Raw genomic sequence first — 12805 nt, 5'->3', positions numbered from 1 at the left:
GTAGCTGACATAAGATGAATCCTTAAATCTGCCTATTAAATTTAGATCAGGTGAACAGTACAGTGGTTATAAGATTTTCATAAGATTCTACAAGTTATGGTGTAAATCATGTTCTGCCTGCAATCACACTGAAAATATTTGTTTAAGAAAACAAAAAAAGTTGGTGTCAAGTTGATTCCGATTCATGGTGACCTCATCTGTGTCAGATTAGAACTGTGCCCCATGGGCTTTTCTGTAGCTAGTCTTTTGGATCACTAGGCCTTTCTTCTGAGGCACCTCTAGGTTAGTAGTCGAGTGCTTAACAGTTTGTACTACCAAGGGCTCCTTTTTAAAGACCAGATGATTATAAGTAAAAGAACAGTAAGAATAGCATTTGCCCTTCCAAATTCAAAGGACAGAGCATTATTTTCAAGATAAACCAAAACCAAACCAAACTCACTGCAGTCAAGTTGATCCTGACTCATAGTGACCTTTTCGGTTTCTGAGGTGGTATCACTACAGAAGTAGATTGCCCAACCTTTCTTCTGAGGAGTGGCTGGTGGGTTTGAACCTCCAGCCTTCTGGTTAGCAGTCAATGCCTTAGGCACTATGCCACCAGAGCTCCCATTTTGGATCCCATAATGGATATATATTTCAAGATAGATGAAATAAGAAAGTATATAAAATGCTTATTACAGGGCTTTCTGCATAATAATTACTCATCTTGTCACTAACATCAACAAGAGTAGTCTACATGGCTGGAGAATAGAGTGAGATGGGAGGTTTTATTTGTTAAGCCTTTGGCTCCTTGGAGTAGGTCACACATTTTCTGTGCATTCTCACATCCTGCTAGGCCATGGTGTAGTAGAATGACATCCCTTGTCCATAGGAAGATTTAGCACAGGAAGTATGCATGAAATAACCTGATCCCAGCCCAACTAGTGTTATCCTGGGACTCATATCTTAACCTCTCTGTAGCAATAGGGCAATTGGTGTGAGCCTGAGTATACTTCCAAATGTCTCAAACCAAAAAATCCCACTGCCATCGAGTCAATTCCAACTCATAGTAACCCCCACTGAGTTTCCGAGGCAGTAAGTCTTTCTGGAAGTAGATTGCCTAGTCTTACTTCTGCAGAGGGGCTGGTGGGTTTGAACCACCAACCTTCTGGTTAGTAGTGAGATGCCTTAGACACTGTACTACCAGAACTCCTTTCCAGATGTCTCAACACAGTTCCAACTTTTTATGTTCATTTAAAACTGCTTAAGTAAACATATATCCTCCCTAGGGAACACAATCCCACAAGTGTAGACTGTTCTTTAGCCTCCCCATCTCACTTGGCACATGCTTTCCCTTTACCTCCCATCTCACTCTATTCCCTGGCCTTGTATACTCTTGTTGATGTTAGTGACAAGTTGAGTAATTACTATGCAGAAAGTCTTGTAATAAGCATTTTATATAATTTCTTATTTTATCTAACTTTTTTATTATAATACCTCTCCTGCGATGTAGCTGTTTTTAATGCTAATTTTACAAATGTAAAAACTATAACTCAGAGAGAGTTTACTCAATTGACAGAGTACACAGAGCTAGTGAGTGACTGAATCAGAATTTGTACTCAGGTTCACACATTTCCAAAACCAAATGTTGTTGTTAGTTGCTTTAGAATTGACTCCAACTTATGGTGGTGACCTTATGTACAACAGAACAAAACATTGTCCAATCCTGTCATCCTCACAAATCAGTCAATGAAAACCCTATATATCACAGCAGTTCTATCTGTAGCTGATCATGGAGGTGGCACAGGACCAGATAGTGTTTCATTCTGATGTGCATGGGCCAACTCAGTGGGCACCGCCAAAAACAACAATGGCTGCAAGAGCACAGATGGGGTGTGATGAGGCCAGTAGCAAGAACTTAACCCAGATGGAGGATATTAGGGAACCTACATCATATCTTTAGGATCTCTGGTAGCATAGTGGCTAAGGCACTTGACTGGTAACCAAAGGGCTGGGGGTTCAAACCCACCAGCCACTCCTCAGAAGGAAGGTTGAGCAATCTACTTCCGTAGTGATATTGCCTCGGAAACCCAAGGAGGGGTCACTATGAGTCGAGTCTGACTCGATGGCACATAACAACAATATCATATCTTTGAGGTCAGAGTCCAACATTCCCTCAACAGTTTTGTCACCATGTGGTTAAAATGACCATCCAATTTCCTCAGAAGAAAAGTGCTTATTTGTTCTCTTTCATTATACATTCTCAGCAGTTTGGTTAATATTTTTAGTCAACTCAGTAAAAAAAATCCAAATGATAAATATTAAGCTAAATATAATCAGAAGGTTGTTTTGGGACGGTGGAAGATCATGGAAGCCAGTTTTGGTGCTCTGACCCCCACTGGTGAGAAATGTATCCATGCATCCCTCAATCTCTTAGGATGACTCTATAACTGTGCTCTAAACAGTGGGCAAAGTGTGGAAAAAGTAGTCAATAAAAAGGAAAATCAAAATGTGAAAAACAAGCAAATAAGAAATCCCAAACATACTCATGAAGATAGGACTGAAATCGAGTAAAAAGTAAGATATTTGTAACAATCTGTAATATACAGAGTTAGTTTGGGAAATTCATGCCTGAATTTAAATTTTCTCCTAAATTCTATTTATGGGGGTGTTGTTGTTGTGTTGCTATGTGTCGTAGGACCCAACTCATAGCGAGCCTTCCTCGGGTTCCCGAGGCAGTATCACTACGGAAGTAGATTGCCCAACCTTCCTTCTGAGGAGTGACTGGTGGGTTTGAACTGTCAGCCTTCTGGTTAGCAGTCAAGTGCCTTAGGCACTATGCTACCAGAGCTCCATTTTATGGGGGAGGAGGTGGCAATAGGACAAATACACCAAATATACATTTCAGAATTTGCCATGAAAAGACAGGTTGGATTCTCTCTCAATACTGAGGAAAAGTTCTAGATCATCTTTTCTTAGTAACAAAATTGAAGTTTTTCTGAAATTGCTACCCAGTGATTTGTACAGAGACTTTTCACAGAAGTTTTCTAAGAACCAGTGGAAACAACAACAGTGTCCTTGAAGGCCCCACATACACTCAATAATGTTGACTGCCATCATTCACTAAGCGTTCCAAGATGTCAAGCAGTTGCCAGGTGCTTGACAAGGAATATATCACTTAACCCTAATGAGTATGCCTGACAGAAGATATTGTCTCATTTCACAGACAAGAAAATTGAGATTCTGAGTGGTAACAGTAATTAATTAAAATTAATTAATTAATAAGAAGCAGAGCCAGGATTCACAGCCAGATATACAAAATTCTAGAGAAGAATATTCTGAAATGAATAAGCTAGCGCAATTCTGAATAAAGGAGCTCTGGTGGTGCGGTGGTTAAAGCATAAAGCTGCTAACCAAAAGGTCAACAAGTCAAACCCACCAGCAGTATTATGGGAGAAAGATGAGGCAATCTGCTTCCACAATGATATACAGCCTTGAAAACTCTATGGACAGTTCTACTCTGTCCTATAGGGTTGCTTTGAATCAGAATCAACTTGATGGCAGTAGATTTGGTTTTTGGTATGCTGAACAACCTTGAGGAAAGCTCTTTTGCTAAAATGTGCCACAATTTCCTGGGGTCTGGAAACCTAGATGAAGGTTAATGCAATGCAGCTGAACACTGTGCCCCTAAACAATTGAAGCTGAAGGAAGTATCTTTTCCAAAGATACCCATCTGTGTTGTTACAAAGATGTACACCTGAAACAGAGTTTTCCTTTTGGATATAAAGAAACCCCCAGCAAGGGACTAGTATTTGCTGTCAGGAAAGGAGGTGTGGGACTTGCAGAGCACAGAGTTGCCAGCAGCACCATGCAGTTGCTAAGGTGCATTTTACTCTCTGTTCAACTTTTTCTGGCTTTGACTGGGGAGCATAAACCTGGGGCATCAGATTACTCTGGTATACTCCACTGTGGGATCCAGGGCTTCCAGTTCACTGCAAACCTTCCAAGCCAGGAGACAGCAAGTCCTACTGCACTAATAGCTTGGGGTAAGTTTCAGTATTTGTCCAGATTATCCAGGCAATGATATAACTTCTCTACTGACTAAAACTATCATCTAGTTGCCTGCCTTGACACTTTGCCCCCATAGTTCCTATCTTTAGAATGAGTAATCTAGATTATAACCAATTTCAGATTTGATCCCTCTTATTCCTCTCTTTCCTTACTGGTAGACCCTTGGGGTCTGATAGTAAAGTTCACTGTCCTTCCCCAGCAATGGTGACCATGAGCACTGACCACTTGTACTTTTCACCCCTCTTGCTCACAGACAATGAAGGACTGATGCACAGGCTGCAGAATGACCCAGTCTGTGGGACCTGGGTCAGGGAGGGAATAAGCAGCTCCCTGATACTGGAGGTGTCCTATAGCAGCTGCTATGTTACTGAATGGGTGAGTACTACCAACCATCAGGGACACCTGGCCTTCTCCTACCCCATCCAAGTTGACTTCTGGGGCCTCTCTCTCCAGAACTCCCATTACATCTTGCCAGTTGGGGTTGAAGGAACAGATACAGCTGGACACAAGGTGGTGACAGAGATGGAGGTGCTCAAGTGCCCTATAAACCTTCGAGGTAAGGGGTGGAAGCTTCCAGGCTCTGAGTGGTGTGGAGCTCTTGGCCTTCTGCTGAGAAGGTGTCCCTTGGCCTTTCCTACCTACTCTCTGTAGTGACACTTGACTCTTACGAAGGCGTTTCTCCAAACTTTTACCTCCATTGTTGTTGTTGTTGTTATGTGCCGTCGAGTCGGCCCCGACTCATAGCGACCCCTCCTTGGGTTTCTGAGGCAGTATCACTACGGAAGTAGGATTGCCCAGCCTTCCTTCCGAGGAGTGGCTGGTGGGTTTGAACCGCCAGACCTCTGGTTAGCAGTCAAGTGCCTTAGGCACTTCAACTCTTACTTTGCTATCTTAGAGCCCTATCTTGTAAAAGATTTGAACTTATAATTCACTCCTCCTACCTGCCTTGCTAAAAAAGTGCCTAGGAGGTGAAAATGGCCCATGCAGAGGCATCTTGGAAGATAGGCCTGGCAATTTGCTTCTGAAATGTAATGGCCTTAAAAACTCAATGGTGAGTTCTACTCTGCACACATGGGGTTGCCATGAGTTGGACTACAATGGTAGATAACAACCACATCAACCTGCCTTGCTGCTCAAAATGTAGGCCAGACCAATAACTTGATGAAGTAGAGGATCCTGGACTCTTCCCCAGTCCTACTGAACTAGAACCTGCATTTTAAAAAAAGATTCCTAAGTAATTTATAGGGGCACTAAAACTTGAGAGGAGTCCCCGGGTGGCGCAAGTCATTAATATGATCACCTAGTAGCCAAAAGTTTAGAGTTTTGAGTCTACCCAGAGTTGCCTCAAAAAATGTCCTGATCTGCTTTAAAATTGAATAAATAAATAGACCATGGAGAAATCTTATGGAGCACAGTTCCACACTGATACCCACGGATTACCATGAGATAGAATCTACAGCAGCCAGTACTAGTACTTGAGTTGTTGTTGTTTTGCCGTCGAGTCGGCCCCGACTCATAGTGACCCCTCCTTGGGTTGCCGAGGCAGTATCACTACGGAAGTAGGATTGCCCAACCTTCCTTCCGAGGTTTGAACCGCCAGCCTTCTGGTGAGCAGTCAAGTGCCTTAGGCACTATGCTTCCAGAGCTCCTAGTACTTGAGAGCCACCTCTAAAGAACCAAAGAAAAGTATTGTGCTTAAACTGAGGGCGGGGGTGGGGTGGGGAGAAGTGTATTTGAAGTGGTTGGGTATGGAACTCCACTGCTTCTATGGATGTTGTTAGTATTATTTTCTTTCAAACAAGACCAATTTCAGGGCGCTCTTATACAATGTGACTTGGCCTTTACTTCATCTTCTGAGATTTAATCTACAGTATGTAACATGGACATACCTACTCCAATGTCTAAATATCTATGAGAATCTAATATTAATTCTTTCTAGCAAAACAAAGGCTTTAAATGCCAACCTCCCTGTTACCTGGTTTGTAATACTCTTCTCTTAAAATTTTAACCCAGATAATCCAGATGCTGACCTCTGTGATTCTGTCCCAGTCTGGGACAGGCTGTCATGTGCTTCTTCACCGGTCACTCAAGGAGACTGTGAAGCCCTAGGCTGCTGCTACAAAGCTGAAGAGAATTCCTGTTACTATGGAAACACAGGTGTGTGGAACACTGCATCTTTAGAATCAGTTGAGGAAAAGTGCCAATTACTTATGACTAAACCCAGAGAATGGGGAATTTACCCAGTGAGAAAATATTAAAGATGATTTCAGGTTGATTTATAAGCAATGTATCCAAGAACGTTTGGATACTTAAGTTAATTGAGCTTTCTACATTATCCAATTGTCTATTCCCCCAGCATCCAAATAAATAATATTAAAAGACTCAAGAAATTAAGTCTATGTGTATGATCCTCACTTATAGGCAAAAACTTAATCTATTCCCAAAGAATAGCCACTTAGGTAGTTGATAGTTTCCTCACAACAAGGCTCTCTGAAAACTTAATCTCAAACTACTTCTTTCTACATGTCCCAAAGCATGCTCCAATGTTTTCTAATGTCAAAATGTTCTCTGAATGAGCAGGTAGATGTCACACTCTAAGCCCTGAATTGTAAGTGCTCAGTAAAAAGAAGCAGGTACTACTATCCTCAGTTAGCAGATGAAGAAGCTGAAGCAAGGAAATACTTTGCCTAAGGTCTCACATTAAGTGGTGAGGCCAGGCTGAATTTGCACAAAGATCATTAGCTGGAAATACCAAACTTTCAGAGGGAGATAAAAAACAACTGAAGTGTTAGGCTCTTGTCTAGACTGTTCAAAAACAGAAATGATTTGGCTGTACCCCAATTTCATGTTTTAGTGACAACACACTGCTCCCAAGATGGCCAGTTCTCCATCACAGTGTCCGGGAATGTGACCTCACCACCACTGCTCTTGGATTCTGTGCGTTTGGTCTTTGGGAATGGCAGTGAATGTAAACCTGTGATAGCAACACGTGCCTTTGTCCTGTTCCAGTTCCCATTTACATCTTGTGGTACCACAAGACAGGTCAGAATATCTGCCTTTTGACTTTACTTTTGGAGATAGAGGTGAGATAGGAATGTCCTGGTAACTGGTAGAGTACTGGGATATCTTAGCCATGAGGAATATGCCTGAAGACTTCTTTATGTTTAGAATACTCTCTAGGGAAGAATAAAAAGTTATTATTAAGAAAGCTGATGACCTTCCCTGGGCCTTCAACTGAGACTATCACAGCTGGGGTCCAGCTAAGAGGGTATCCTTTTACCAAGTATCCTAATGAGAAGAATTGTTGTTGTTGTTGTTGTTGTTATTTGCCATCAAGTCGGCCCCGACTCATAGCGACCCCTCCTTGGGTTTCCGAGGCAGTATCACTACGGAAGTAGGAATGCCCAACCTTCCTTCCGAGGAGTGGCTGGTGGGTTTGAACCACCAGCCTTCTGGTTAGCAGTCAAGTGAGAATAAGAGACACTAACTCTTCAAGTTCTTCTTATCATGCTGCTCTGGAAAACAAGCAGGGAGGTGGAGTGGAACTGGTAGGAGTGATCCTGACTGCTTCATTTAGGAATTCAAACCCTTTTGCAGGTCCTTTGTTCTGAAATAAGGTAAAGTGATAGTTTACAGGTTAGTCAATGCTACCTGCTTCTGCCTCTGCACTCAGGAGCAGATATGTATAAAAGGGGGCAGTACCACCAAGGGCTAGAGCAAAGCAATTTCTAAGTAAAGCAGTGAAGGATTAGCAGGAATGACATGGTTTCTCTTTACACACTCTTTTAGATGGCTGGAGACCAGGCTGTATACGAAAATCAACTAATAGCATCTAGGGATGTGAGAACGTGGAGTCATAGTTCTATCACCCGTGACAGTATATTCAAGTAACTATCTTCTTTAACTTGACCTGGCTTGGCAGGATGATTTCTCCTTCTCCATAAAGCAGAAGCTATATGCTAAGCCCTGATCTATGGAAGAATACTTTCTCAATGGCCTTGAAAGTTTCTGTCTTCTCTTAAGTTTACACACTGCCTTGATTCTCTTCCAATCTTGTTGATTATAATTTCACCAAGTCTACCTCTATCACTGCCTTTAACTTAACACTTCTAACCCACTTAGATTTCTATTTCACTTAATTGGATATTTCTGTTTCTCATTTTGACCTCTTATTTTTACCTCATTGTCCATGCTGTAGCCAGAAGAATCCCTGTAAAAGTTGATCAGTTAGGTCACACATTCAAAATTTTCTAGTTGTTTTCTTATTATTTAAATTTAAGGTCTTAAGCATAATCCTCAGGATTCTGCATAAAGTGGTTCTCGCTTCTGCAGCCTGACTTCTTACAATATTTAGTCATTCACTTGCTATTCTCCATCCCAGAATGGCCTTCTAGGGAGTTCTCAAAAGATGTTACGCTCTTTCTTAAATCCATGTTTTGTTCTCTTTCCTATACCTCTCAGCACAGTCACTACTTCTGAATCCTTCATATCCAATTCCCTCTAACATCTTCTATGACTATCTCCTCTCTAGTAAGTACTCGTTTCTCACATTACCCTGTTTGTTTCTTATACAACTTTTCTCACAATGTCAAACTCTCATTGGTTCTGTTTGCAGGTTGATCTCCCCAATTAAAACGTAGTTCCAAAAGGGCAGGAACCATATAGATTTTGTTTACAAATTTATCCAACATTTAGTACTTAACAAGTCCTCAAAAAAGGTTAATGAAAGATGGTATGAGTTACAAACCCACATTCCTTGACTTAAAGTTTTATTTCTATGCAGGCTTCAAGTCAGCTGCAGCTACTCAGTAAGTAGCAATGTTCTTCCAGCTAATGTCCAGATTTTCACCCTCCCACCACCCCTTCCTGACATCCAGCCTGGACTCCTCACTCTGAAACTTCAAATTGCCAAAGGTAAGGCCCTCTTGTTTAGAGCATCTGCCTAGTCTATGCCCTGTCATTTTTCAGGAGCATAAAGATCCTAAGCTGGTAATGAGTGATGCTTATATAGATGATGGTCTGGCTCAAGTAAGCTCAAGGTCCCTAGCTGTTCATACTGTTTTATCTGCTTATTTTGGTACTTACAGACAAAAACTATAGCTCCTATTACACTGTTGATGACTACCCAGTTGTGAAGTTCCTTTGGGATCCCATTTATGTGGAAGTTTCCATTCGCCAAAGAACAGACCTCTACATAGGGCTGCTCCTTCATCAGTGTTGGGCCACACCCAGCACAAACCATTTGTATGAACCACAGTGGCCCATAATGGTGAATGGGTAAGTGGCTTTTAAAGGCACCTATGCCAGACTTCAAAGGAGAACCCATCCTAACTGCTACACCTCTTTGCTTAGATGCCCCTACACTGGAGACAATTATCAGACCCAAATAATCCCTGTCCAGGAAACCTTGAACCTTCCATTTCCTTCTCACTACTGGCACTTCTACATTTTCACCTTTGCCTTTGTTGACTCTGAAGAAAAGCAGGCACTCGGGACCGGTAAGATGCTTCCTTCATGCTTCTCAGTTTGGCTTTGAACCCCTTGAGTTGGAGCTATAGCTATATCCCACCACTTCTCATCCAAAGTAGTGCTTTTAAGGTTGATTGTTGATACTGCCTCAGAACAATCCTAGTTACCAAATACGTAAGTAATACCTATCAACTACAATTTCTAGTTCTTTAGTACTATTTGTAATATCACTTGAGCTATCTAAACATGTTTTGATAATTTTCTTGACTCTTTCCTGGGAAGATAACAGTTTTTGAAAACATTTATAACATCGTATTACAACATTGCCCCAATTCTGTTGGCTCCTAGGTGTATCTGCACTGCAGTGCATCACTATGCCAACCAGCTGGCACACTGTCCTGTATGGTGACCTGTCCTGTTGGCAGCCGTGAGTGTTGATGTTGTCTTTACTTGAACAGATTTGAATAAATCTTGAGTCCCAGTTCTAACCTCTTTTTTAGACTTTGTCCAAATGACTCAAACTGAAGTCTCATATTTTTAGAGAGGTTTATTTAAGAATTATGATGTAGTAGAACTGAAATACAACGATTTTTCTAGGGTTCCTTGACCTATTAAATGTTTTTATAGCACCTCTGGTAACTGGGCCTTGGTGTTTTTTTTTCCATGTAGATTTTTATTAAACCAGGAGTCAAACTTAATCATGGACTACATTTGGTTTAACACTTAAATTTTGGTAGTTTCTAAATGTAAACTTCTATACCTGCTTGAAGTCAGATCTGGCAATAGGGTCTGAAGATCCACAAGTGGAGTATGACTATGGACTTAGAGTGTCATCTTGAGTTGTTAGGCCAATATTTACACAATGCATGTACTTCCACTTGGTACATTAACTTGTCTAGCCCCTGAATTAATTGGGATTCATGACTCCTTAAGCTTTAAGTTCTTTCTAGCAAGAAAGTAAAATATAATTAAAATAATAAAATGCTTATTGTGAATAAATGGTAACTATTGACGGGTATTCAGCTGCTAACCAAAAGTCAATGCTTTGAACATACCAGCCACTCCATGGTAGAAAGGGAAGGCAGTCTGCATCCATAATTTATAGCCCTGGAAATCCTATGGGACAATTCTACTCTGTCCTAGAAAATTGCCAAGAGTCAGAATTGACTTGACGGCAGTGTGTTTGGTTTTTGGTTTATTATGACAAGGTACTATATTACATACTTCCATTCAGCCCTAATAATAATATTGCCTACACTCCTAAAGAACTAGATTGACTTAACTCGACTTTCTTAAGGTCCTGTTGTTGCTAGTTCACCTCTAGTAGATTCCAACTCATGGCAATCTCATCTGTGCAGAATAGAACTGCTTCATGGGGTGTTCAAAGCTGTGATCCTTCAGAAGGAGATTGTGTCAGGCCTGTCTTGCTAGGGTGGATTTGAACAACCAACCATCTGGCTAATAGTCAAGCACTTAATCTTTTGTGTCATCCAGGGACTCTGTCCTAGGGTCCTATAACTGGCAAATAGAAGTGGGATTCAAATCCAGTTCTGTTAAACAGAACTGTTACCTTATGTTTTACCAGTTCACAGGGAAGGGTCCTTCCATTACAAATGTTAACTGTCCCCAGTGCTTATACTTAAAAAAGGACAACAGTTTAGGGATAGTCTATAACATTATAACCAATTTGTCCAACTCTGGTGAAACTGAAATGTTAGATACAGGGTCTTTAGACTTGCTCAAGTTTGTATTAACTAGAGTTCAAACTATTTCAAACTGGTTAAGTCATGGTCAACCAAGCAAGATCAGAACAAACTTGAATTTATTAAATTGGGGTATAGTAGAATGATAAAATTGGGAATGGGAATGGGAAAAGTTATGGGTTAAAGCCCTGGAATGGGAACCCTTACAGAAGCCTGATGCAGAAGACTGGGTTATTGCTAGGACCATGGAGAGTGACACACATTTCGGGGCTTGGGGAGAAGGCACAGTCAACCACTATCTTTGAGCCAGGCAGTGCTGTTTCAAACCCTGCCTGTCAAAAATCTGGTTGCTATGCAACATGCACACTGCCCTTGTTTTCTAGGAGGAAGATTAAGTTTCTAGCAGGGTATCAACCTATAAGTTTTCCTGTTCTAGTATACCTATATTTTACAAATTCAGGTCTGTTGTGGTTTCATTTTGTCAGCCAAGACTGAATGGTGAACAACTGGTTTGAAGTCCTGCTATTAACACACTAATGTGAGGTGTAAGGCATGAATCAAAGCTTTACATATCAAGGAGCATGGCCTTATACGGACTCACTTCCTACCCCTAAATATGCTGAGAAGTAACTAGTTCCGATCTCTCCGATAGGAAATGGAAGAAGCACTGACATTCATTTTCATAACTATACTGCCAGCATTTCCAGCAAAGGACCAATGATTCTCCTCCAAGCTTCAAAGGATGCTTCAGAAAAGCTTTATCAGTATTCGAGTGAGTGGTGAAAGGTTGATTTAACTTACCTGAATTTCTATTCCTGAAACATTAGTCAAACCAGCCATTTCTTCACCTCTGCCCTTTATCCCTTACTAATATGATCAATATTTACCTCAATATAAATTAATAATAATTTTCTACAGACAAATTATGACAGTCTTTATCAGGCAGTAGAATCACTTGGTTGGTTTTGGCATGTATTAACCTAACTTTCCATCCTATAGGCTCTACTGTGGACTTCCAAGCTCTGTGGGTGGCTGGAATTTCTGGAACTTTAATTCTTGGAGCCTTTTTAGTGACTTACTTGGCTATTAGGAAATGGAAATGAGTGACTTGGACCAAATATATTAATAAAATCAGACTGTTCTATCAACATATGCTCAGCTGCTAATTTAAACATTAAAGGCCACTCTAAAGAAACTTATCTCCTGTTGGCATCTCATATTTCTGGGTGAAATTTTTTCTGAGAATGGATTCAAAAACATATCCTTTCTATTCCAACCCTTTTAACTGATGAATGGAATATTTTAGTAGAATTTCATAATTGCAATGTATACATGACTAAATATCTCAGAATTAGCAAATGTTTTACAAACTCAAGAAGGGTGTATAACAAAGTCCAAACCAAACTAGGGTAACATGAGATTAGCCTTCTAGACCAGTGGTTCTCAAATGCTAGTGTGCATCTATATTACAGGAAGACTGGTTAAAACAGATTGTAGGGCCCTATCCCCAGCTTCTGATTCAGTATGTCTGATTTGAATCCTAAGGATTTGTATTTCTAACCATTTCTAGATTATACTGATCCTTC

General features: G+C 40.8%; 1 protein-coding gene across 1 annotated transcript; it reads left to right on the top strand.

Annotated features, from left to right (window-relative positions):
* Positions 1-3844: 3844 nt before the first annotated feature.
* Positions 3845-12322, top strand: ZP4 (zona pellucida glycoprotein 4). The gene is given in 13 exon segments (XM_042781202.1): positions 3845-4022; positions 4301-4422; positions 4501-4603; positions 6061-6204; positions 6902-7089; positions 7837-7934; positions 8831-8961; positions 9135-9324; positions 9400-9537; positions 9539-9545; positions 9865-9947; positions 11882-11991; positions 12219-12322. Coding segments are annotated over 13 exon segments (1596 nt in total).
* The last annotated feature ends 483 nt before the right edge of the window (positions 12323-12805 follow it).

The sequence above is a fragment of the Orycteropus afer genome, unplaced genomic scaffold (assembly GCF_000298275.1).
Source record: "Orycteropus afer afer isolate SDZICR_OR568_19922 unplaced genomic scaffold, OryAfe1.0 scaffold00096, whole genome shotgun sequence".
In the NCBI taxonomy this organism is placed as follows: Eukaryota; Metazoa; Chordata; class Mammalia; order Tubulidentata; family Orycteropodidae; genus Orycteropus; species Orycteropus afer.
Note: the sequence above shows the minus strand (reverse complement) of the source record. Positions and strands in the feature narration are given on the sequence as shown.